The 26,998-nt window shown below is 41.7% G+C and overlaps 1 protein-coding gene across 1 annotated transcript in view; it reads left to right on the top strand.

The window, feature by feature from the left end:
* Positions 1 to 26,998, top strand: part of LOC111337488 (uncharacterized) — a 30,993-nt gene that overhangs the window by 631 nt on the left and 3,364 nt on the right. The window contains exons 2-14 of the mRNA XM_088756814.1: positions 5 to 9,262; positions 9,683 to 11,178; positions 11,615 to 12,251; positions 12,684 to 13,223; positions 13,740 to 13,929; positions 17,437 to 20,737; positions 21,242 to 21,745; positions 22,118 to 22,335; positions 22,626 to 22,780; positions 23,381 to 23,834; positions 24,239 to 24,424; positions 24,611 to 24,789; positions 25,675 to 25,915. Coding sequence (XP_088612940.1) covers positions 5 to 9,262; positions 9,683 to 11,178; positions 11,615 to 12,251; positions 12,684 to 13,223; positions 13,740 to 13,929; positions 17,437 to 20,737; positions 21,242 to 21,745; positions 22,118 to 22,335; positions 22,626 to 22,780; positions 23,381 to 23,834; positions 24,239 to 24,424; positions 24,611 to 24,789; positions 25,675 to 25,915 — 17,359 coding nt within the window. The remainder of the gene's footprint in view (positions 1 to 4; positions 9,263 to 9,682; positions 11,179 to 11,614; positions 12,252 to 12,683; positions 13,224 to 13,739; positions 13,930 to 17,436; positions 20,738 to 21,241; positions 21,746 to 22,117; positions 22,336 to 22,625; positions 22,781 to 23,380; positions 23,835 to 24,238; positions 24,425 to 24,610; positions 24,790 to 25,674; positions 25,916 to 26,998) is intronic.

Below are 26,998 nucleotides of genomic sequence, written 5' to 3'. Positions count from 1 at the left end.
ATAGGCGATATCACGGATTTCTTCCACGAACTTGGACTGGGGATAACAGATTTCGCCGACAAAAACGTTAAGCATATTTGTGAAGTTTCTAAAGTGGCGTTTAATTCATCCCGAGAATTTAAGGAGTTTGGAGTTAGTGTTGAGATGGAGGGAATGAAATTGCTTCAAGCGGTGGAGAATACAACCAAAAATGCATTCACAGAACTACTAAACTTTACAGTGCTATTGGATTCGTTAACAGACCAAATCCAGCGTAACGTTACCACGGCTGCCAAAGAATTCGTTACAGAATCGCTTCAAGGCCTTACTACAAAACTAAAATATATTCAAAATCTTAAAGATGATTTAGTGGACTTCGCCAACGGGACAGCCTCAAAAGTCAATGGCGCGTGCACCAAAGCTGCAATTTTCTCCGCTGACGTAATAGACAAAGTTCAAGAGAACGCTCGTGAAGCACTCCTAGAGCTGGGATCGTTCACTGGGCCAGTAGCGACTAAGATAAAAACGGTTGGAAGAGACTTGAAATACGCTGTTTCTAACGTGGAGAAGTGGTATGAAGAGAACATGGCAGCTCGTGTCGGGAAGATTTCTCGCGTTGCTCAGATAGTGTCAGATTTTCTTTCAGTTCTAAATTCAAAGAAGGGGTTTCTCAAATCCGTTCGTGAAATAGCTGTTCAAATCAACGAGGCCCTAAGGCGTCTCCAAAATCTTCCAGAGTACGCAAATAAAGCAAGGAAAACAGTGGATGATGTACTTAACTTTGCGGACAGAGCTCAAAACTACAAAAAAGAGATCCAGAAGCTTGATATCAGAAAACAGTTTGGACTTGCCTTTGATCAGCGAATACAAGATGTCTGTAACGAGTTTAAGACCATCACTGCAGAGACGCTCGACAAGTTTGGAAACTATGACATTGTCAAAGAAGTTGAGACGTTTTTCAAAAAAGAGGTCGATAAGCTCGTCCGTAAAGCTGTGTCAAAGTTCAGCAGAATTAAGGAACCTATTAATGAGATGCAAGAAGAGTTGAGAAATATCAAGGCCATGGTGCGTGAAGTGATGGGTATCCTGATAGAGTTTAAGCCCTTCACCAACAGTTTTTTGCCTATTCTTGAGACGGTAGGAAAATTACCCGAATGCAAGAAGATCAAGAAAATACTCGTAGAGAGTACTGAAGCTTGCGTCCACAAAGCCTTTGAGGTTGGTCGATACGTCATCTATCAGTATAACGACTTAAAAAAAGAAGTGAAAGTTCTATATGACATGGTTCCGGCTACATGGAAGAACTTCAAAATACAGAAGTGTATCAAGGGTGGAGCTTGCATTTCCAAAGCTTTTATCGATCAAGCTAAAACCATTAAAGATAAGGTGGATGTGCTTAAGGATAAATTCAAAAAAGCGAGCGGATACTCTGACACACTGGAGACTTGCAAGAGAGGGGTTGATAACATTACAGCTGTTATAGACACAGTGCAGCTACTGGTGGAGCAAGTTCAAAATCTCTCTGTGAAAGACGACTTACAAAGAGTAAAGTCGATTCTCCTAAAGCTCACCGGCCGAAACCCTGAAGGTAACGGGGAAAGTGTCGTTCATAGGCGGTCTATAACATACGTAAAGGAGCGAATCGAAAGAATTGTTGACTATGTACAGATGACCAAGGCAGTTCAGAGGAAACTGGAAGAATTTCTTAAAAACGCATTCCAAGCGATGCGAAATGTCTACGATGATGCTGTTCTAGAACACATTAAAGCGGTTAGAGATGTGCGATCCAAACTGCAACTATCATACGAGTTCTGGAAAAAGACAAACAACGCCAACAACGTCCTTCAAGCATTAGATACTGCTACCCAAGGTGCCATGCAATATGCTGAGAACTCAGAAGGCGTAAAAAATTTAATTTCTGGCCCAATCATCTACCTCTTATCTGAAACTGAAGAACTTGATAATGTCGTCAAACCCTATCTTGACAAGTATGCCCCTAAATTCACTAATACCGTAACAGTGGTCAACAGCTTTTTGGACAAAGTTACCGATTTTCTGAACAAGCTTCAGCTGAGACAGAGAGGACTGGACCTAAGGGCCTATAAACCGTGGAATCAAATACCATATTGCTCAGAGGAAGTCTGTGTTCGATCAATTAAACGATCGTCTTCACTTTATTTGGAGACCATTTTCACTTGGAAGTTCCCGCACCTGGATGATCTTTCTTCCATGGAAAAGAGTGGGCGATGGCTTACGCCCGGTCTGTTTGATGACTATAAAGTAGAGGGTATTTCAAGGCTTTCCAATAGCGAGGTTATCTTGGGTATGCACGGAGTCTCAAGTAACAAAGGGAAAGCATCGCTTTTGGTGGTAACAGGTTTCGGTAGGGGAGTAAAAAAGATCATTCAACTCAGAAGTAAAGGTAATCCTCTAGCTGTGAAAATAGGGGGAGTAGCCGTTTCCCGAGATTACATCTGGATTAGTGATAGTACCTCAAAAAAAATCCATCAAGTAAAAAAATCTAGTGTGACAAGATCCTTCTCGTCAAAAAAGCCATCTTGGATTGAAGTGGCAAAAACTCTTTCGGTTGAAGGCACAGCAACGTCTGTGTCCCATGACGAACTGACCAATGTCTTGTGGGTAACAGACAGCAAGGGTGAAAAGGCTTATGGCTATAAGCTGCTTAGTGATGGGGATCTGTTTTCTCCTGGCTTAACACCCGACAGGGTAATCGTCATTGGGGCCAACGCACAGGGCATGGCTATCGTCAGACAGTTCAGTACCGAATATGTCTGTATCTCTAAATGTGCGATGATTTCTGGGTTTCAATGCAAGCTTGAATTCCATGACATCAGTGGTGGTGATGAGATCGGGAAAAAGAAACCCTCTAGAGTCATTAGAACCCCTTCGGGCTTACAGTCGGTCACCAGTGTAGACAAAGAGGTAATTGCAGTGGCGTTCTCAAGCGGTACCTACGCTGAGAAAGAAAATGTGGAGCTAATAGGTGGTGACTTTGAAGAACGATACTTTTACCTTAGGCTACCAATTTTAAAGACGACTTTTGGAATCCATGAAAACTGCCTATTTTTCTCAGTAATGAAAGATTACATCATACGACCCAGGAAATTGATTCCTATCGGAGATATGGTTTGCGGAACTACACGAAAACGGAGCACTTCGCAAGAGTTGTTAGAATCTGATGTTTATTCTGAGAAACTAGAAGAAATTCACTTGAGGAACAGAAGGATTCGTAGGCAAGCCTCAGATCCTGGATCGTGTTCGATTTTGTTTCGTGGGAACGCTCTGAGGGGATATCAGGAATTCCTCCCTGAATATTCCCAAACCATCATTGTGTTTGGTATACCGGTACGACTGTTTGCTGGTGCTGGTGGTTATTATAGCGTGGACTATCAAGGACAAGTCTGTTTTAAGGACAAGGTTTTTCGACTTGGTCTCATTCCCGGAGCTTGGGTCTCTGTATACGCTGGTGCCGCTTTATCAGCCTTTGTGGTAGAAGCTGGAATTACAATTGAGGCAAGGATTTTGGAGACTTATCTTATACCAGATCTGTCAATCAGGATTGACAAGTGGCCACTGAAAGCGTGCATTGAATTAAAGATGCGAATGACACCTCTACGCATTAGAGTTTCGCTTTGGTATAGACTCCGTCTCTGCTTTCGAGTGAAATGTTGGTTAATTGGCTGTCGTGTAAATGATGGATGGTGTGGGAGAAACACTATCTGGGAGTGGTGGTGGTCAGCCAAAACGATCGACAGGACGCTCTTTACAAATTGCCGGCAAGACATAGACAAAACACCTCCTATTGCTGGGACATGTACTGCAAGGCAAGCTGCCGACAAAAAATATTTTGTCCAGTGGCATGGATTCCACGAAGATACTGAAATAAAAAACTACCATGTTAGAATAGGATCCATTCAGGGTTCTGGCGACGACTACTCCGCGTGGGTGGGAACATCGTTAAGCGTAGTTGTCGACGATCTTCCAATAATGCATGGACGAGATGTGTATGTCAGCCTACTGGCAACAAATGACATGGGTCGTGATAGTAAGTTAGTTAACTGCCCAAAATTTACAGCTCGGCGTAAGGGTCCTCAGATTCGTTATGTCTACGATGGTGTCAATGAACATCAAGACTTGGATTATCAGTCAGATTCATTCGCTCTAGGTATGAATTTTGCGATCAAGAGCGACATTGACGACATTGCCTACTTGAGATGGGGAGTATCGTCTTCTTCCAGCTGTACCTTAAATGAAGCTGAAGCAGATGTCTTTCCCTTGACTCCTCTCGGCGATTCAACTACAATCCAGACTTCCAACCTAGATTTACATCACGGAAGAAAATATTTTACTCGAATATATGCCATGGACTCTATTGGCTTAAAGGTGGTTATGTGCAGCAATGGTATCGTAATTGACAGAACACCACCTTTGCCTGGACATTTCCAAGATGGTGCTGGTGAGAGTGATGCGATGTTTATCCCATCACTGAGGCGCATCCGTGGTAAGTTCGACCCTTTCAAAGATCTCGAGAGCCCTATGGTGAGATATGATTGGAAAATTTCGAGAAACAACACCAATGAAGATGTTACATCTTTTGTAGAGATTGCATTCACCCAACAGACACCCTTAATGGATGGCCTTTCTCTTGAAGCTGGCTTTCCTTATAAGCTGGTACTCCGTGGAACCAATGCGGCCGGACTTCAAACAATTATTACTTCAAATGGTTTTGTGCCAGATAATACGCCACCGCACTGTGCAAATAAAGCTATTGATGTCACGGACGATGAAGATATTTTTGATGTGGATTTTGTTGGAAAACTAAGTGGCATTCAAGCGAAATGGAAATGCCTAGACCAGGAAAGTGGCATTCGTACACAACTGGTGGGTGTTGGAACTTATCCAGGAGGGGATGACGTGAGAACATTTGAAGATGTCACCTTTGTTACCCACAAAGTTTTCCAAGACGGTATGGTTTTTGCGAGTTTTTCCGATGTCAGTATTCTTCCTCGAGTAAGATACCATACCACCATAAAGATCATAAATGGAGCTAACCTCAAGAAAACTATTACTTCTGATGGCATTATCATCGACAATACACCGCCGACTGTCGCTTCACAATATATAAAAGATGGCGTAGAGGGGAAGGATAAGAACTACACCAGCGAAAGATACACCTTTAGCGCACACTGGGAACAAGCATTCGCAGATTCAGAAAGTGGCATAGTAGAGTACTCCGTAGCTTTAGGAACTGACCCTGGACTCGACGACATTCAGAATTTTAAAACGGTTGGCTCACAAACAGAAGTAACTTTCTCAGGTCTTTTGCTGAGCAGTGGTCAACGTTATTTTGTAACCGTTGTTGGTTGCAACGGGATCGCTATGTGTATTAATGGCAGTAGTAACGGGGCCATTGTAGACTTTGTTCCTCCACACACCGGAAAAGTCATCACTGGATTAACTGGTCCTCCACTTTTGTACCAGTGGGTGACTAAATCAGTATGGGCGAGATGGAATTGGTGTGTAGCCGACGAGAAGAGAGCATCTGGACCACTCGATTCTAATCAGTGCAGAAACGACAGCTTTTATGATGTGCATAGTGGTGTTGCAGGGTTTGGTATCTCAGTAGCTTCTCTGAGGAATGATGACGTATCAGCGGCATTTAAAAAGGCGGGACGTGTGAGGTCTACTGGGCGCAACATTGACCTCGAAGATGGAGTGTACTCAATAGTAATCGAGGCGAAAGATAAAGCAGGTGTTGTTGCTCGTGGTTTGTCAAACACGTTCATCGTTGATAGTAGTCCCCCTCTAGTTACGAATGTTCAGCACGGACATTTCGGCGAAACACTGTCAGCTATCAACAAGTTGCGTATTACTTTCAGAGCCTACGTTGAAATTGAAGATGATTTATCACAAGTCAAAACGTACAAAGTGGGAGTGGGAAGTTATCCTGGGGCTGATGATGTCCTGAAATTTGAGTCGATTTCATTAAGTACACCAGTGTCTTCCCTGCGAGCCAACTGGACAGCGTCAAACGTATTATCCGTGGAAAACAACCGACGCTATTTCATTACCATTTGGGCAATCAACAGCGCTGGGCTGTTTAGGATCAAATCATCGCCCCCTCTGCTCTCTGACCACGACACCCCAAAGAGTGGAATCGTCTTAGACGGATGGGGTTCAGCAGATGCCCAGTATCAAAGCTACTCCACTCTATTCCGTGCCCATTGGTATGGCTTTACTGATTTCTCTGGTGTTGAAACAGTACTATTAGGTTTATCGAGCAAGCCAGACTCAGTCAGCTGCGATGTTCAAAAGGAAGAAATTGTTCCATCTAATAGAAATTATTATCTGTTATTCGGGCTGAATTTAACTTCTGGTCAAAAATACTACGCATGCCTCAAGATGATAGACAGGGCCGGGAATCAAGCGGTTTTCCATTCAAATGGAGTGATCGTGGATGGTACCCCTCCCCTACCAGGCTCTGTGACCGATGGAAAACCTGGGAAGGAAATTGACGCGCAAGTCGAGAGCTCATTTCTTCAAGCTTCATGGTTTAACTTTACTGAACATGAAACAAAAATATTAACATATCATCTGGCATTTGGCACGTCTCCCGGAGCCCAAGATACCCAACCGTTCATAGATGTAGGGCTTATAAACACAGCTTCAAGCTCTAGATTACAAGTTGCACAGCTGACAAGTGGCATGCGTTATTATGCTACAGTTATTGCATTCAATTTACTTGGCATGCCTAGCGCTTTGGTTTCCTCCAAAGGCGTTTTGGTAGATTTCACTCCTCCAGTTTTCTCAAAGCCTCTTAGCGATGGTGACCGTCTAAATGAAGACCTTAGTTCAACCACTGGAGGTTCTTTGGCTGCCACATGGACCTGCAATGATCCAGAAACATCCTTAGCATCTATACAGATTGCTTTCGGCTCACAGCCGGGAGAAGTCGATGTCATGAAATTTACAAGTCTGCCGATTTATAAAACATCGTTCAAAGTCGAACGCCATCTTCAACTGGGATATCGCTACTTTGCAACAGTAAAGTGCACAAACAATGTGGGTCTTAAAGCAACTGCCGTTTCAAACGGCATTGTCTTCGATGACACTCAACCAGATTTAATCTACATAAACGATGGAAAATACCAGGTCTCATTAAGAAACTTGACAGTAAAATTCAAATTTGTTGACGCAGAGAGTGGTGTCAAAGAATATAAAGTGATAGTCTGGAGAAGAATTTATTTGGGCTCAGCCAAAGACATTTACGGATTTTTTAGTTTCAACAGCAGTGTTACAACCGCGAATTTGATATTGGATAAAGAACTTGAAAGTGGAGGAAGATATTTCGTTAACGTGACAGCTGTGAACGGTGTTGGGTTAGAAACCACTGTGACATCAGAAGGAGTTATCGTAGATAACTCACCTCCAGTATGCCTGCAGGTATGGGATGGTAAAGATGATGCCCGACAGGACTTGCAATATGCTTCGAGTTCAAGCAAACTTAGCATTTCGTGGGTGTGCGTTGATAAAGAATCTCCGATAATTCATTATCGTTTCTCAGTTAAAAACTTGCGTACACAGGAATACATTATTCCTTTTCATGCTCTAAGGACACCCCTAAACTCTACAGGGTCTGCAATTATTACAGGCGGAGGGCAAATAGCATCTAAGTACGAAGAAGGAGAAATTTACGCTGTCGGAATCGAGGTTATTAATGCTGTTGGCCTGTCTTCAGTAAATTGGACGGATGGTGTTATCATTGATAGCTCCCCACCAAGAGTGAATAACTTACAATTAGCATACGACCCAAACAAAAATTCTTTAGAGGCTTCATGGACTGTAAAGGATGAGCAGAGTGGAATAGAGTCTGTCGCCTGGGGCCTGGGAACTAATCCAGAGTATAATGACGTCACAAACCTTACCATAATATCAAGTTCCCAGACAAGTATTTCGATTTCTGACATTCCTTTGTCACTCGGTCGGACGTACTTTTTAAGTCTCTTTGTTTTAAATAAAGCCGGTCTACATAGTACGTCAGTATCGCGTGGCGTTGTAGTCGACCCAACTGCGCCGAACCCTGGTGTTGTGATTGCTCAGTATGTTTTTCCAAGCGACTTTAATCAGGAAACAAATGAGGTACCAGCATCATTCATAATGGTCACTTGGACAGGATTCACAGATCTTGAAAGTGGTATTAGACAGACTAGCTGGGCCGTTGGTGAAGATCTTCTAGCGCTGAAATCAAATAGCGGTGATTTGTACACTGAGGTCAATGCAGACGACTCAGTGGGCGGAGTGGTGATAAACAATCAAACTCTTGTAGGAAATAGAACTTATTTCGTTTGTATTCGAGCCAGGAATGGCGCTGGACTTCAAAGAACTGACTGCTCGTCTGGATTGTTTATCATTCTTGGTAAGTTTTCTGCTGGGATAGTGAACGATGGCCCAGTGATTGCAGCGAAGGATGTTGACTTCCAACTGGACGATAAGGTAATCTGGACGCACTGGAGTGGCTTCAAGGATCCTGTATTTGGCATCCACAGGTACGACTGGTGTATAAGGGATCAACCACCCGACCTTTCCAAATCTGACTTATGTAAGTGGCCGTTCATCGAGGTGTATCATCTTAAAACGTCTACAAACCGCTTTCACAATCTGACACTCGAGCACGGCAAAAAATACTACGTCACAGTGAGAGCTGAGAATAGCAGAGGAGAACGTGTCAGTGCTTCTTCGGATGGTGTTATCGTTGATCGAACGCCCCCAATCGGAAAATCACTCCAAATCTCTCCCACAACCGGAAAAGGAACTTTGTACGTAAACACACCCTCTGCACCTGTCGCCACGTGGTACATGGACGATCTTGAAAGTAGTATAAGCCATTTTCTTGTGGGCGTTGGTAGTTTCCAATTCCAAGACGACTTGCTTGGGTTTCAGCGTGTACACAGTCTTACTCGTTCTATCGACTTGGACCTACTTAATTTTACCCTCTACCAAGGAATGGTCTTTCACTTAACGGTAATTGGAGTCAACATGCTTGGCCTGAAAACCACCCTGACTTCACAACAATTAGTTGTGGACTGGACACCACCAGAATCTGGTGTTGTTATGGATGGGAACCTGACCTCCACGGATAGACAAGAATTGCTCGATACAGATTATCAAAACGAGAAGGGGACGCTGTCTGCTCACTGGGAGGGATTTCAAGATGCTGAGAGCAGTATTATTGAATACAAGTGGTGTGTTGGAACGATGCAGGGTAAGCAACTGTCTTTTTATATTCCTAAAACTAGTGTATACCTTAAGGGATCTCTCCGAAATAAGTCCATTTAATGATCCGCGAAATCTGTCATTCCCGAATAATTATGGAAATGAAAGGAACCCCGTTTCTTTTTATTCCGGCATTTTGTATGAATCTTTATTTACGCCGACGACTTCAACCACAAGGGGTAATCATCAATTTATATTCAGGAGTATTTTTTGTATATATCGCACGAGGCTTTTTAGCTACCAAATCTTTCGATGTGAAGAATTTCTTAAACCTTTTTATGATCGATGTTTTCGTGAACAATTAATCCGTTTGCTATAATAAAACGATGGCAAATAAGAACACCTCTTTTATGAGCCCTTGCACCATCAGCTTGACTTATGTGATATATATGATTTTGATTTCACGTAGGCGTCTGTGACTTGCACAACCTGACGTCTTCCAATCTTCTAACAAGTGTGCACCTTTCCATGATCCTAAAGGATGGCCAGCGGTACTTCTTTACAGTGGAAGCTTTAAATGGTGCTGGTTTAAAACAAACGGCCTACTCTGATGGTGTAACACTGGACGCCAGTCCACCAAACCTAGGGGACGTTTTAGTTGTCTCCTCATCTGTAAATTTGTGTAGTGAACATGATGATTCTTTGTGCGATATTAAGCAACATGGCAATCTTTTGTTATCGTTTTCCTGGGAAGCACCTTCCGATGAGGAGAGTGGCATTTGTTCTGTTGAGTGGTGTGCTAGCTCAAAAGCGGAATCGTGTGATATAGTCTCGTGGTCAGTTGTAGATAAAAGTATAACGTCGATTGAGCACCCTCTTCCTCGGCCACTTGCACCAGGAACTGTAGGATTTATTAGACTACGGGCTACAAATTGCGCAGGAATGGTAACCACCGCCATCTCCAAACCGCTGCTTATTGATAGTACCAAGCCAACTGTCGGTGCCGTCATAGTTGGAAACACAGTGAAAACTAAGTATCTGCGGAAAGATGACCCAATAACGGCTGAATGGAGTGGATTTATTGATGTCGATAGTGGATTAAGTCATTTCGAGTGGGCTTTATGTCACGCGGGCACTACAAAAGACTGCATCATTCCGTTTGTTGATGTTGGACTTAAAACTAGCATAAAGAATTCTGCCCTTGACATCAAACCTGGAGTTTCCTATGTTGTCGTGCTCCGAGCTCACAACAAAGTTGGATTGTACAGTGAAGCTGTGTCTAATCAGTTCATATTCGAAATCACGGCACCGATTGCAGGTACTGTATACGATGGCTCGAGCGGGGGAAACGACGCAGCACTGCAGATATCAGACAGTGATGTCTCTGCTACCTGGTCGCCGTTTACCGATCCCAACAGCAGAATAGTCGAGTATGAAATGTGTGTGGGAACAGCACAAGAGAAATGCGATGTGAGTGCCTTTGTCAGTGTTGGAATTTCCCGCAAAGGAGTAATCACAGGTTTAAGTTTGAATCACACAGGAAAGTACTTTGTCACTGTAAGAGCAACGAATGAAGCTGGCTACAGCGTCGTCGCAGCTTCTAATGGTGTTGAAGTCGATACTACCCCCCCTGTTGCCGGCGAAATAAGAGATGGACAAACACTTGAGGACATTGATTTCCAAGCGGGCGGTGAGTTCATTTATGCCAACTGGGACGAGTTCCAGGATTTGGAGTCTAAGATAACCAGATATATATGGTGTGCTGGAACAAGAAAGGGAAGCTGTGATATCATTCCTGTAACGGATGTGGGTGACAGCACAAGCGTTGGTCAGCAGATTTACCCATGCTTGGGGACCGAAATTGGCGTGTTTATAACAGTTGGCGCTTACAACGGCGCGGGAGCAGTTACAAGGGTAACTTCAAACGGTTTTGAAGTGGACGGTACTCCACCTGTCATCTCAAAGGTAACATACAACATCAGATAGCTTTTTCATTAGCATATAGGTCTTTCATGGAAAGATTGAAAAACGAAAACTTATCTTTTTCTCGAAGTAGTGCATCTACATTCGTAATGTATTAGTCAATTAATATATCAGGCCTCCTCGTCTCCCACTTCGATTTATACTTATAGGCTTTTTTCTCTTTCTCCGGATAGAGAATTTTCGAAGAAAACAAGAGAAACTGTTTCTTTGAGTTAATGCTTTTCATGTAACAGATTTTCTTATTTTGCTATTGCATTAATCCAAGAAGTTTTTCTTTAATTGTACCCTAGTTGTCCTCCATTTAGTTCACCAGTGTAGAACTCCTAGCCTTCGGATGCATTAGATAATTTAGAAAAAAGTCCGCTCGTTTCATTAAATTTTAAAATTTTCATTGAAATATCTTTCTGCACCCTTAAAGGTGGTTGACCTACAGGGAGGACCTCCTTTTGTCGACAAAGATTACATCAGCGCCATAGACGCTTATTGTGTCAGATGGGAAACAGAGGATGCTAAAAGTCCTGTTTTAAAAAGTGAAGTCTCCATTTGTTCCGCCATCGACTTAAACAACTGTTTGCTAAATAATATGGATGTTGAAAACCGCACAGAAATTTGCTTTGCCGATTTAGAGTTACAAGAGGGGGCCAAGTATGTAACAACGATTCGTTCAACGAACACTGTTGGCAGAGCGAGCGAATTGTCATCAGATGGCTTCGTGGTAGACTCGACTCCTCCATTAGTGGGTGACATCATGCACATCGAGAATCCACCGGTGGGCGAATCCCAAGAGGTGTTCACCAACTCGGAAATATCTGTAAAGTGGAGTGGATTCTCAGACATGGAAAGTGAGGTGGAGAAATACTTTGTTTGTGTTGGCACTAAGCCTGGGGAATGTAATATAACGAGCCTTACTGACCTAGGAAACGCTACTAGCTACATTTTGCAAGACCAGGGACTTGCTCAAGGAGAAACGTATTTTGTCTCTATCAAGGCCAAGAACATAGCTGGCCTTGTCAGCGACTTTGTGTCGTCCAGTGGAGTTACTGTTGACATGACAGGTAAATATATAAATTCTCATCTTCTATTTTCCGGATATAATGACGAAATTTATCGATCACAATCAATTTTCACAAGCAGAATGAACTTTAAGTAATATGTTTTTCTTTCTCACGTTTTCTGTGCCTGTATTTCTTTTCGCGTATTTGGAGGTCTTCTCGACATCTCAAAGTCAACCAGGTTATAAGAAATTCCCTTTTAAAAGGAGGCATCAAGTTAATCAAAGGCGGCATTAATAAAATTTCTACCTCATTTTCATGATAAAAAAGGCTTTCTTGAAATCCACCAAATGCAGGTCGCTAAAATGACATCTTCTTCTAGAAATTGGACCTCCATAATTTTTCTTATCGCCACGGTGACCAGTTTGGTCAGATCTGTAAACGCCTTATTGTTATCGTTGTTGTCACTAAAGCGAAACGGTTTTGTTTTGAAAGGTCCCACATCTGAAGGACAAATTTTAGATGGAGAGAAAGAAGATGAAGACATTGACTTTCAAAAAAGAAGGACGTTCCTAACAGCTCACTGGAATGAATTCGAAGACCTCGAAAGTGACGTCATAAGTCTCAGTTGGTGTGCTGGCTTGTCACCAGGCTCATGCAATCTCGTTCAAAAAACCGAACTTACCCCATCGAGTACGTCCACACGTAAGGTTCTCAACAAACCCCTAAAGAACGGTGAGCGATACTATGTCACAGTCAACGCAGTAAACGGGGCAGGCGTTCAAACCACATACACGTCAGATGGAGTAACAGTTGATGAGACTCCGCCAACATCCGGGATTGTGATCTATGGAGAGGGCAGGGACAGCAGATATGTAAATGGCGAGCAAGATATTCATGCACATTGGATTAACTTTGAAGACTTGGAGTCTGGTATCGATTCTTATGAAATAGCTTTGTGTGACGCCCGGAACGTGTCATTCTGCCCACAATCTTTCACTGGTGTGGGGAAGGCTACAAATGTTTCAATAACGGGTAAGCTAAAACGATATACATACTCATATATTTACGTTTGTTTAGGTGAGCCTCGGTGGACAAATTTTACAGTAATATGACGCGGCTTATCAGAGCAAGCTGTTGTCCAAAGTCCAAATCAATTGCAAATAGGTCTGCAATTATTCTTACATGTCCATGAAAATTGGTGGTTTATTGTTGGTTCACCATGGGTGCCTTCGTTTGCATCATTTCGAGGCTCTTCAAATTATGAACATATTGAGTTTATTTCGTAAGGACCCTTTAAAGACATCATGGTGACGAAACCCGTATGTAAAGAGAATTTTCAAGGAATCATTGGAAATAAAATTTCCTTGTATTATTCTTGTCTTGTATTAGACTCCAATACACTAATTATAACGAGTCCCCCTTACACGAAAAAACCACATCTTCATAACCATCTTTTAAGTCAAATTTTAAGTGTGTGATCGATTTCTGTTAAATATCTATTTATTTATTTATTTATTCATTTATTTATCTATTTATTGTGAAATGTAGGATTAGACCTTGAAAGTGGCGGTCAGTACTTCGTCATCGTTAGGGCCATCAACTTCGCCGGTCTTCATGCTCAAGCTTCCTCCGATAGATTCACGGTTGATTTTACCTCTCCCTTAGCAGGCGAAGCACGAATAGGAACCGCACTCGAGCCAACCAAATACCAGTCAGATTTGACGAATTTGATTGTCAGGTGCTGTAAAAAATTAATCTTTTGGTTTCCAAAATCATCCCAGCCTTGATTTAAATCAAAAGTATCCAAGTAGACAAGAATAGGATTTTTATGCACTTTGTAAATCGATGAAGTAAGAAAACATTAACATCATTCTGAAAATTTGTGTACTATCGTTGCAACGCAGCACATACACAACTATCACAAGACAAGGGGTGATTCAGAACGTTGCAGATCCTTGAAGGAATGGTAATAAAAGAGCTAATTAACCGAAAAACATGCCTTGTTGACAAAACGATGGGTTTCTAGATTTGCTCATTCCTCTATAGACCGTACTTACTATACTGGAGTTGCAGGTTGTAAGAACGCTTACTTGACTCATTTGAAGCGACTAAGATCAATTCAAAATAAAATCGAACTTGTTTTACTCGCTAATTTAAAGTTTAATTCGGAATGAAGATTCCGCGGCGAAATCGGTGAAAAAAAAAATCAGTCGCTCTTACTTTACTTAAAACCCATATCAGGTTTTCCGAAGATCTCAAAGTAAGCCTGGTGGACGCCACGGCAAGCTTAAACTAATTCAAACCTGTGTTATTTTCGGAAGAAGAGTTGGCCAACGGAATACATTTGGGTCAGATAAGAGTATCTGGATAAATTGTAACATCATTTCTGCAATCAGTGCTGGTATAAAAGTATGACCTTAAGATACATTACGGTGGCTCGTACCAGTTTTCATCTTTTTGATGGTTTGTAACTTTGAAAGAATACAACAGAAAGACTGACCAAGGCCAGTTGAACACTTTTACGGGGTTGAATTACATAATCATTGGTTATCCAAAAATAAGTGTCATTTCGTCACCAGCAGTTTCCATGGCAACGCTTTCATAGGCTCATTCAGACGCATTTTTTAGCTTGTGGCTTAAATAATTTGAAAACTAACCCGGTGACCCCCTGATTTTTTTCAGTGATTGCTTTTGGCACTTGAAAAGAAAAATGCACAAAGATTTTTAAAAATTTCTACCGAGCGAAATTTCCGAAAATCTACAAAAAGGGCAATTTTCACACATCACAAATTTCCTTCCGTAGAATTTTCTAGTTTTTTTTCTGATGATTCCTTTCGACGTTATTATCATATTGGAACAATAAAAGAAGGGGTCACCGGACTTGTTTTCATGCAATAGCTTTCGTGAGTTTAGCAATTTCCACGCGCGTTCTCGCGAATTTAAAAATCTGGATTCTATAAGATCAACATTTGCTCATGATCTGTTTTAGCTACCGCTGACAATTGCGTGTGCTCGCGCGAGCACCTACGATCTGATGTTTACAGACGTTTACGTTTACTACTAAGAAAATCATTAAACAGCCTTCAAAGACAGCCTCCCGAGCTCATCTTAAAAATCCTACACATGACTTCTGGCTATATCATATTTTTTTCCTTGAAGTTTCAGTCTTCTTCCACTTTAGGTAGATTATCCTTCACTTGAGTTCTTCTTTTTCCGCCGTCGCAAGATTTCATATCAGTTGAATATTTCTTTTAAATGTGAAGTGAAGCAACCTTTACTTCTCCGAAAATCGTCTTCGTTATCTTAATTTCTATCTCCTACATTCACAGTAGCCGCTCAACACATCAAATACAAGCTCTTAGGTAAACTTCTCACAAAAGTAGAAAAAATTGCACGCGCCACCATCTTTGTTTTTGAATTTTCATCTTTTGATCTCGCGCTTCTTTCGCACGTTTCCCTCGCGCGCGTCACGTAAGAGTGACCTGTTCCCCGCGCGAGTAGACTGGTACGAGCCACTTTCCTCTCTACTTTTGTGAGAATTTTTACCTAAGAGTTTGTATTTGATGTGTTGAGCGGCCACTATGAATGCAGGAGATAGAAACTAAGATAACGAAGACGATTTTCGGAGAAGTAAAGGTTGCTTCACTTCACATTTAAAAGAAATATTCAACCGATATGAAATCTTGCGACGGCGAAAAAAGAACTCAAGTGAAGGATAATCTACCTGAAGTGGAGGACGACTTTGAAACTTAAAGGAAAATAATATGATATAGCCAGAGGTCATGTGTAGGATTTCTAAGATGAGCTCGGGAGGCTGTCTTTGACGGCTGTTTAATGATTTTCTTAGCAGTAAACGTCTGTAAACATCAGATCGTAGGTGCTCGCGCGAGCACACGCAATTGTCAGCGGTAGCTAAAACAGATCATGAGCAAATATCGATCTTATAGAATTCAAATTTTTAAAACGCGCGTGGAAATTGCTAAACTCACGAAAGCTATTGCATGAAAACAAGTCCGGTGACCCCTTCTTTTTATTGTTCCAATATGATAATAACGTCGAAAGGAATCATCAGGAAAAAAACTAGAAAATTCTACGGAAGGAAATTTGTGATGTGTAAAAATTGTCCTTTTTTGTAGATTTTCTGAAATTTCGCACCGTGGAATTTTTTAAAAATCTTTGTGCATTTTCCTTTTCAAGTGCCAAAAGCAATCACTGAAAAAAATCAGGGGGTCACCGGGTTAGTTTTCGAATGATTTAAGCCACAAGCTAAAAAATGCGTCTGAATAAGCCTATGAAAGCGTTGGCATGGAAACTGATAGTGACGAAATGACACTTATTTTTGGATAACCAATGATTATGTAATTCAACCCCGTAAAAGTGTTCAACTGGCCTTGGTCAGTCTTTCTGTTGTATTCTTTCAAAGTTACAAACCATCAAAAAGATGAAAACTGGTACGAGCCACCTTAAGGGATTAGGATCGACACACGCAGTGCGGCATTCGCTCGAAAAGTACGTGTTTAGCCGCGTTAACACTGGGACTTAAGTCAACTTCATGATGGATCAAACGACAGCGTTCATTTATTTGTTTAGGACTAGAATTTGCTCTGTATTTAGAAGTATTTACGTGGCATTCTTTCTGCAAATGAGAGATGGACACGCACGCTGGACTGGTTAAACTTTGTTTCAAAATGCAATTGATCGCTTTTCGTTTATTGCATAAAGCATCCTCGAAAAAATATTTTAAATAATTTAGTTTTAGTTTCCCTTTCAGTTTTAAGGGCCCACTATTAATGAAAATTTGCAAAGGAATGTTAATTGGTTTCCAAACTTTGCTAAAGACCTTCGGCTTGATAGCTAGTCGAGAAAAGTACGGAGGCATGGTTAATATTTCGAGAATTTCAGAAACGGTTACCGTGTCATTTTCCTCGCTTAAACTGCGTGCTATTTCACTCGCTAGCGTGCCATTTCACTCAGTGCCGAGCTCGACACTCTTCTTTGTTTCGAGTAACAAGTGCGTTTGTTCTTATCATACGATGGGAACAATAGAAAAATTCGTAGGCCGGCGTGTCATTACATTCACTGCCTTTTGTTTAGCGTGTCATCTCAGCGTGTCCGTGCGTTCACCTTTTCCCTGTTTTCCCGTGAAGGGTCACAAATATTTCTTCGTCCAAACTCAATTCTGCTGAGCTTGTAGTATGAGGACACGCTATTTTTCTAACAATACTTCCCCAATTTTTTTGCACAGGTGGGATAATTTTTCTGACCCTGAAAGTAGGATTTCTGAATATAAAGTCTGTGTTACGACTATGCCTGGAAATTGTACAGTCACCAAATACATCGACGTGGGAATGGATGTCAATTTCACATTTCATGATTTACATCTACTTCATGGCGAATTATATTATGTTGTTGTTAAAGGAACAAACCCTATCGGAATGTCTTCGGAGACAACAACAAACCCAATATTGATCGATTCAACGCCACCAGTTTTGAAATACCCCGACACCTTTATAATCAACACCACTGTAGAAAATCCTACCGAAGACATTTCTGTTCATGAAGGGCTTCAAGGTAGCGATCATGTACGATTCAAGTGCTCTGAAGAATTACTGACGGCTGACTGGGATGAATTTGAAGATCCAGAGAGCCAATTAGAGCGGTATGACTGGTGTGTCGGAACATCTCAAGCCCGGTGTGATGTATTAGCTTTGAGATCGGTAGAAAAAAGGAGCCATGGAGCAGATATAACAAGAAGAATACCTTCAGGGACGATACTTTTTACTACAGTATATGCCATAAATGGCGTAGGATTGAAAGTTCGTTTGGTATCTGAACAATGCGAGGTCATATCCGTTGCACCTAAGGCTGTAGAAGTTATCGATATTCCCACTTCGAACAGAACCACTCTTTCTGACATTGACTGGAAATCTATGGCACAAAGTTTGTCACTCAGATGGGAGATATTTGGAGGATATGTTGGAGATATTTCACGTTTTCATATTCAGGTAGCTATCACACAGCCTTCCTCGAACCTGTCTTTACCACAGATTGACTCGGAGAAGTCTTGGCGTAGCGAACCGCTTGTACACGATTTCATGGACGTTTTGGCATCGGAAAAAAATGTGACTCTTCAGGGTGTGGCTTTGGAGCCATGGGAACGTTATCGAGAAGTTGTAAGGATCTGGAACGAAGGAGGTATTTACAGTGATTCTGCGAGTGATGGACTGAGAATCGAGCCCGCTGCTCCTCCAGAGCGTGGATTATTCATCTTAGATAAAGCCGCCGAACAAGAGCCCCTACGTTGGCTACCAGGTATAAGATTGCCACCGGTTAATGACAGTGCATTAGACTCGGAGATAAAATATATTTCATCCCCTGGGGAGGTTGAATTGATTGTGAGAAGCGGCTTGAATGACTCTAGCGACAGAACAGCTTTTATTTTGGATCACAATCTTTTCAGTCCGACCAAGGAATTTAAAATTACTGTCGAAAGAGTTACGTCTGACGCGAACGAAACCAACACAACTGAGAATTTCCGCGTAATGAAAGTCTACCCGGGTTTCGCCGATCCCGATGGTCCATGTTGTGCTAGGCGCCCACTTAATCCGCAATCTGTCTTCAGTGACACGCACTTCAAAACAACTATGCCCTCCCAGCATTTCGGTCTGTCTATCGTGAGGCTACTAAACGATCATTTTGCTGTTGGTTCTTCAAACAAGGCGTTTATTCTACCCCTTCGAAACAGAGCTGCGAGCCACATCACATTGCCAGATGACATAACAAGCCCCAAGGAAACGCCCATCCTGGTGTCATCACACGGGAGTAGGTCTGTTTTCTTGGCCAGTGGAATAGCTTATGTTTATCGAAGTGAAGTCAGTGACGTAGGCAATCTTGAATTAAAGAGGATTGCTATTCTGGGAAATTGCAAGAGTGTATCAACAGTACTTTGTGCTGCCAACAACACGTGGACCGATAATGTGAAGCATGTCATGGCCATTAATCAAAATACTGTCGCTATAACGGGAATCAACTCAACGACGAACAGCAGTGTTGTGGCCCTATTCCAAGAACGGAATGGAATGTGGAAGCTGGCACAAGTTTTGGGAAAAGAAAACAGTCATAATAATTTCGGACATTCATTGTCTTTGAACAAGCGTTTCTTAGCAGTAGCAACAGGAGAGGGGATGAACTCTAACATCTCGGTGTACTCTATTGAAACGTTTACATTGCTCATGACAATTGGCATTTCTGAGCACGAAAAAATTACAAGTCCCTTTTCACTTTATCTTACGGAGTCTGACGCACTAATAATGGTATCTGAGAAATCCAAGTCAGTCGATGTTTTACAGCTTAACATTATTTCAAGTTCCTACAAAGATGTGTGCGACTTTCAGGTTGCCTACAACGAGCATCTTAGTGGACACCTCGATGTCGTTGCCCGAGATGGAGGTTACATCATCGCATTGGGTATGCTGACATCAGAGGGCCGTGACGGTGTGCGACTGCTAGGTTTTCATGGGATCTTTACGGACAATAAACTTACAAAATGCGCAAATCTAGGACGTGTGATCGCACGAGAAAGTGGATTAAGAGTGGATAATGGAATTCCTCGTACCACCGTGTCCTTTATCAACGATACCGTTTTGTTTGGTGCTCCAGATGTTGTCGCATGGCCAGGACAGGGTGAAGATTCAGGTACTGGAAGGATTTATATAGCAACCTATTGCCCTATTGATCATGTTCGAGTTAGGGTATCCCATATAAAGGACATTGGGTCGGTACGTTGCACACCTTGCGAGGCTGGTCGGAAGTCATTTGGCGGGTTTGCAGAAATGTGCTCGGAGTGTGAAGGAATGTCATGCTCAACTCCCCAAAGCGACAATCCTTTCAGTTTTAAATCAAAGATTTGTGACGCAGTTTCATGTCACTCTCAATCGATTTTGAATGTATCGACAAACGGCTTGAACTTCTCCTTCGCGAACGGATCATTTTTTGTTCCTGGCCCGGAGAATCTGTACACTGTGCAGTTGCTTGAAACAACACGAGCCAATCTTTCAACAAGTTCCCTCTCAGAGTCATTCGTGATCGATCCGACTTCCCCTGATCCTGGACTTGTTTATGATGGACTTGGGAGCGATCCAAGCACGAACTGCTCGGACAATTCGACTTTCGGCGAAGACAGTCAGTGCTCTACTCGTGACTTTAAGGAAACGGATGTGGACTATACCTATAATACGCGAGAGGTACACGCCAGATGGCTCGACTTCCTTGATGAAGAAAGCGACATTGTAGAGTACTTCTGGTGTGTAGGCACTAAGCCTATGACAGACGACATTAGAGGATGTGAAAGTACGGGATTGAAGCCAAACGGAAGTCATTACGGTCTCAACTTTGGGCAAGGTGACACTTACTACGTGACAGTTATAGCCTGCAATGGAGCTCGCAGATGTTCCGCTGCTCATAGTGATGGCGTCACCATTGATACCACACCACCTGTGATGAAATATGTCAGGGATGGAATTATGGGACCTGATATGGATTTTCAGGTAAAAAAAGAGGTTGATATGTCATACCAATTTAAAAATTTATTCATGTCAAAATTGTTCTCTCATTTTCCGATTCTTACTCTGTCTATCATGCTTAGCGGATAAAAGAAAATTTAGCTTCAAGTTAATTTGTGCGTGTTGAGCTATATCATCAAATGTATTTAACACAAAATTACTTAAGGTTTAGGAGAAGTTTTTTACCCTTTTACTCCTTTAATCGCTTATTTAGGCTTAGACACTGAAGTTGATTAAGGTAGCACGGAGAGCTTGTTTTATTCTCGCTCTCACTCTTGTCATGCATATACCTAAGGACACCTAAGTAAGGCTTCCTTGTTTAAGTAAGAGCAATTGTTTGATTTCACAAAAGAAATCATTACTAATAAAAGAAAAAGTGCGCTAACACACTGGAGAAGTGTAGATATTTTGTGACAGAAAGTTATCAATTGTATAATTTCCCATCGATTGTTCACAGCACTGCCAAACTTCAACCTGTTTCCTTCCCAGGTCTTCGTTGATATCATCTTTGCTTATTTCTCCGCGAGTGACCCTGACAGTAATGTGACATCATACGAGATTGCTTGGGGAACTGCACCTGGTTTAACGGATGTCAAGGAGTTCGAGGAAGTTACAAACACCACAATATGGCTGGCTAAATTCAAAGACAACGCCCTTGGCGTAGACAACAGATACTATGCCACTGTTCGTGCTACAAACGGAGCTGGCCTGATTTCGGAAGAGCTGTCATCCAACGGAATAGTAGTCGGCAAGTCGGAATTTGTTTTTGATAACGCAACTAGTGCTGAGTTTTTCTTTGATACGGTGAACGTTAAAGAAGACGGGACGCGTAAGGATGGAGGAGTTGGAAAGACATACGGGACATTGACTGTACCTGAAGGTGCTGTCGAGGAACAAGTGAAGTTGAGATCGTACAGTTTGGATGACAAAACAATGGATACAAACAAGACCGAGGAGGGTCCCGTCAGTAACCCTACTTACACCAGACCTAAGGTATGTGTTGGTCAGATTGAATATTTGTTTTTGTTTGTCCTTCTCTCTTTCTTCCTTATATTCGGTTTCGAGTTGTCTTTTGTTTGTTCGTCGGCTTGTTTGTGAGTGCGTTTCTTTTTTCATTTTTCATTATTAAAGCCTATGACGTGGCTCGAAGACGAGCATGGAAAGTTATTATAGGGTTTATAGAAAATAAGCTATAAAGAATAAAGGTTGTAAAAGGTGTTGAACAATTTAGTAAGTTATTTTATAAAATCCCGTGTGCATTGACTCTTGTATCAGTAGTAGGTTGCCACTTGAGTGTCATCGAAGTGTTAATTACGAATGACAACTAAAAGATCACTAATATGTGTTTGTTTCTCGATTAAACAGCAATTCATGCTCGGGAATTACAGTTTTGTCATCAAGGCGTTAGACCCACAGAACAACACAGTGAAAGAAGGCTTCCAGTTTGCTAAACCAATCACAATTGCTATGTTCTACGACGTTGATAACCTGGTGAAAGCCAACAGTGAGCATGTCAATAACGAACTTACCAAAGAAGATATAGACCCTGTGTTGTATCTGTGGGATTCGAAGAATGCAAGCTGGTGAGTTAATCGCTGGAGAGATTTTAAAAACGAAACATTAAAAAAAGAAATAAATAGATAGAAGACATAAAAGGACAATCACGTTTATAGAAAAGTATTCGCTAACAAAGCTTCTGCGGACGCGAATTTCGAAAACTTTCGAGGTTTTTGTAACAGGATAATAAGTAGTCAGTTGCTTTGTTGATTGATTAATCACCTTATTAACTGGCTGGGTGACTGAAATAAGGGTGGTTAATTGAATTGTAAGAGAAGTTCGCTGTTTGCCTCTTTGCTTTCTTTTCATCGCGTAGGTTTGATGCCGCGCTCACGTGCCCTGAGCCCTGGAGTCACGTGAACAAGTCAATCAATCTGTTAACTGTGAAAGTCTGTCACCTGACTCAGTTTTCATTCCTTTGGTCATTCTACGCTCAAAATGGTTTGGTTCTCTTCGACAAAAACAATTCAAGTAAGTGTATCTATTATGCTTCAAAGTGTCCCTTTGAATTAAAAGAAAAGCTCAACGAGCCCTATGGTAATAATTTATCCTTGGCGCACAAAGCTAACACCTTATTCATGAGACAGTTTATGATAAAGGTCGTTACCTTAATAGACTTTCGATTCCAAACACGTTGACACCTAAGAACCGTTAGCAATGAACGATGGGGCCCATAGGCTTTTTGGGTACACATGTGCATGATAACCACAATTGGTGGCACATGATATCAGATGGTTCAGTGTATCATAAAATCCTCCTTCTTCTTCTTAACTATGTCATAAGAAATTTATCGCAACCAGAGCTGAAAAGTCTGAATCAGACTTTCAAAGTTGTAGCCCTTTTGTTTCATTGACATCTATACATTAACAATTTAAAGCTTGATCCTTAGATAACTAAGTTTGCTGTTTTTCGAACTAACTGCCACAGTCATGCTTCAGGCCGCCTAAATATCAGACAGTTTTTAGAAAAAAATTCGACTAACATTACTAATTGTTAAATTTTGGAAACACTCTCCTTGTTTTCCTCAGTTTGCCCTGATATCTCGTGTTGTAATCTCCTATCTCTCCATAGTGTACAACGGAGATGGAGTGGTAGAAGTTACCCGTTCCAGACGCGTCACAAAACTAGAATTTCAATTGCGAAGAGCGAAAGGTTCCCAGGGTGACATAACAGTACAATGGTCTCTGTACCAAAATGATTCATCAGACAGTATGGAGCTCCTGTGGCCGAAGTCTGGACAAGTGTCTTTTACAGATGGACAGTGGAACCACTCGTTTATCATCAATGTCGACAATAACGAGGAAGAAGTACAGCAGAGTGTGGTCTGGGTCCAACTGGACGAGACCACAGGCGGTGCTGTCCTTGCATCCCGTGATAAAACTTCTGCAAAGATTTTAATCAATGGAAATGAAGAGCAGACTGGGACCTGGCGGTGGATTGTGACCGGCGTCTTTTGCGGGGTGCTTTTGATTTTTGTTGGTGTTTTTGTGTATAGCCTACGCAAAAGGAAACAAGAATCCCAGAGGTAATGTTAGATGGGCATTCTTATGTGCATGTTGTGATAAGTGGTAACATTTCAGATTTACCTTATAACCTATCTTGTGGCAAAATCTGGTTCCCCAATAATTATTTTGGTATACCCCTGGAAAGAGATCCGGAATTCTTCTCTGGTTGGGCTCATATATCTTGTTCTTTGGCAAGACACTCCAGTCTAGCATTGTCTATGTTCGTATAGGACTTTGAATAGGTGCCTGAAAGCTTTCCAGTAACCTAGTTCTGCGATAGACTATGATAATCGTTCCGCTCAAAAGAAGAGGAAATAGTCCAAGTCGTACAATTACAAATATTATATAAATCGACCCAAACTTCAGGCATGAAGGTCAAAAGGCTCTTAAGACTCAATATGATGCTATTATCGTACTTTTGTAGGACTAATCATAGCAGAACTGAGATTGAGCTTCCCTCCTGTGGTTCAATGCAAAGAGAACGAGGCTTGGCTGGTGAACAGATGTATTCTAACGATGTTGATCCACTAGAACCGGACCCGCAAACTGTTTCAGAAATGTATGATGGCGATATCGGGAAACCGCCTGTCTCTCCCAAAAGAACACACCGGTGAGTCTCAATAAGAGACTCTTTTTCCGTTATGTATAGTTTGTATTATGGAGGATAACGTCTGACATACGCTCTCGAGTAGGAGGAATCAAAACCGGGCTTAGTTTTAAAACTGGATCGGTGGAAAAATGACCTTGAAGTAACCGATATTGAATGAAGATGTATATTGATTTTTATCTAACGCAGGGCTGTGTCTCCTCTGTTGTGTGCCCCTGTCATGCGTCTTGCGTGGCACCTGGAACAGACTAGTGCCCAGGAACAGGGCAATCTTAACACGTGTGGAAAGTCGGTACCTCATAAAGGAAGCGATAGCAAGCTGCAATCAACTTTTGGAAAGAAGAAAAGGAATAAAACCAGATTGACAAGTACGGTAATTTTTAGTTAATTTTCCCTTCTGTTCCTTCTATCGATAGCTTTCCTTCCGCCGTCAAAATGCTTTTCAAGTTAACAGAGAAAAATTGCGGTATAAGAACAGCTGAGTGTTTTTAAATGATAAAACTCTTTTCAACTGGAGTGAGAGGGTAAAACCAACGGTATCATAACGGCAATTTAGTAAACGCATATCAACGCATTCAAGCAAGAGAAAATGCGAAACTCGTTGCGAAGTTAGGGCAAGTTCTCTGGATCAATCACAGAGCGAAACAAATAAAAATTAGAGACTTTAAGCAGTCAAGATGGCAACGCCACAACAGACGTCGATTAAAAAGTGAGTTTCTACTTTTAGTTAGAATTTCGAAAATGGCTGCATGTGTTTACTAGCTCATATGGCGCAACACCTCTAACTCAACATAACGCATGAAAGTAGCGTTGAGTTCCAAATGTAAATTAAAATAATTTGCCGCCGCGGTTTCGCTTCGCAGACGACGCAAATTTTGGTGATTTCACATTATTGTTTTGCAAAGGACGGGTAAGAAATGTACAAAGTTTAAAACGCACGTGCTTGGCTATTATTCTGCCAATTAGATCTATTGTTTTTCCACGTTCTCGTTGCCGTAGCCGTCTTGGTTTGCTTAAAGTCCCTTTTAATACAACTCAAAACTTCGTTGATTTGAAATCCAATTGACTATATTTTTTTCTCGTTTGCATATATTTTTTTTCGGCGTGAATTTCTCTTTTGTTTTCAACGTCGACGCATGAGGGAAGAAGCAAATCTTTACTTTTATCAAGGTGGCAAGAGGGTTGGCGTGTCGTTGTGGAAAACTACTCCTTATCTTATGTTAATGCTTTGCATAATGTAATCATGCTTCTAGAACGCAGCAGCACGACCTCAAAAGACAAGTACTGTGATGGCCATGAACTAGTCCTCACCCCGGTTAGCGGCGATGATGAAATGGAATCATCGTCTTCGTCATTGAAATTGGTGGACATGGGGCTAACCAACCCCCTCTATGAGAGTGTGCTGAATTATTCAGAAGTCTCTGATGCTGACTCGGTACGACGTGAGGAGAAAAGCAACTCTAAATCCGAGGAAAGGAAAAAGATTTACATGAGGTATGGACCTTTTTCACACAGAATCTAATTTGTTTTTTTGTTTCAACTGTTGTTTTCTTTATACCTTTAGTTCGGTTTCGGGATGTCGTTTCGTTTCATATTGTAGTAAGAATGTGTTGTTCATCTCTTGAGTGCGCGAAAATGTGTCATCAAAAACTCGAAAAAGGATGGCGAAACATTACCTCTAAGGTTTCATTGGACAATAGAGAGATTTAGAACCGTGTTTACGCGAAACGTGGAGGGCAAGAGTGACCGGGTGACATTGTTTTCCCCGCTATATTTTCACGCTTGGCGGTTGCACTGTGCCGTTTCTACGTGAAGGTAACCTGTTTCGCGTTTGCCGTGTACGTAAGATTCTCTTCTCTTTTTCTCTCACAGAGTAGAAGTTAATTGCCGGAAAAAGGGCAGGAAAATTATTCCCTGTCAGCTACCAGGGGCGCCTCAAATCCACCATGACGTGAACTCACGCGAAGCTAAAGCAGCAAGGTTCACGTTATTTAACGTGAAACGCGAAAGGGCGAGCTAACCTTTGTTGTTTCACGTAAACGCGGTGCTAAATCTCTCTAATAATAAACGATCAACGACAGACCCCAAGGGTAGCATTTAATTTTTTTTTCCAAGAATCTCAATGTTCCCGAGGTGGCGCCAAGGGAACATTGGGAGTCTGCACAGTTGGGAAGGAAATCCGGCTAAATTACAATGACAGTTAATACCACGATTACACATGCCCGACAAACTTAAAAACCCAAGTTTGTTTTCACGATTGGCCCCACTGTCCACAATAACTCGGATAAATTGCCGTCACAAATAGAACCTTTCGAGAATATCTTTAAACTAGATAACTTTTAAAACAGCGTATCTTTGTTTCATTATGGAGAGGAAACAGATTTCGTAGGGCAGCGGCTGATGTTACTGCTAATTGTAAATTTTAGCTGCTGAATAAGCACCTTTCTTTGCGCATGTTTAGTGCAGAGTATGACTCTTGTATTTTCAGATATCATTTTTCCGATGAAGCAGAAAAAAAGCATCCTATCCATATCCCGATGGGTTAAGAGGTTCTGGTCTGGCTTGATTCCTGGTCGG

The sequence above is a fragment of the Stylophora pistillata genome, chromosome 4 (assembly GCF_964205215.1).
Source record: "Stylophora pistillata chromosome 4, jaStyPist1.2, whole genome shotgun sequence".
NCBI lineage: Eukaryota > Metazoa > Cnidaria > Anthozoa > Scleractinia > Pocilloporidae > Stylophora > Stylophora pistillata.
Note: the sequence above shows the minus strand (reverse complement) of the source record. Positions and strands in the feature narration are given on the sequence as shown.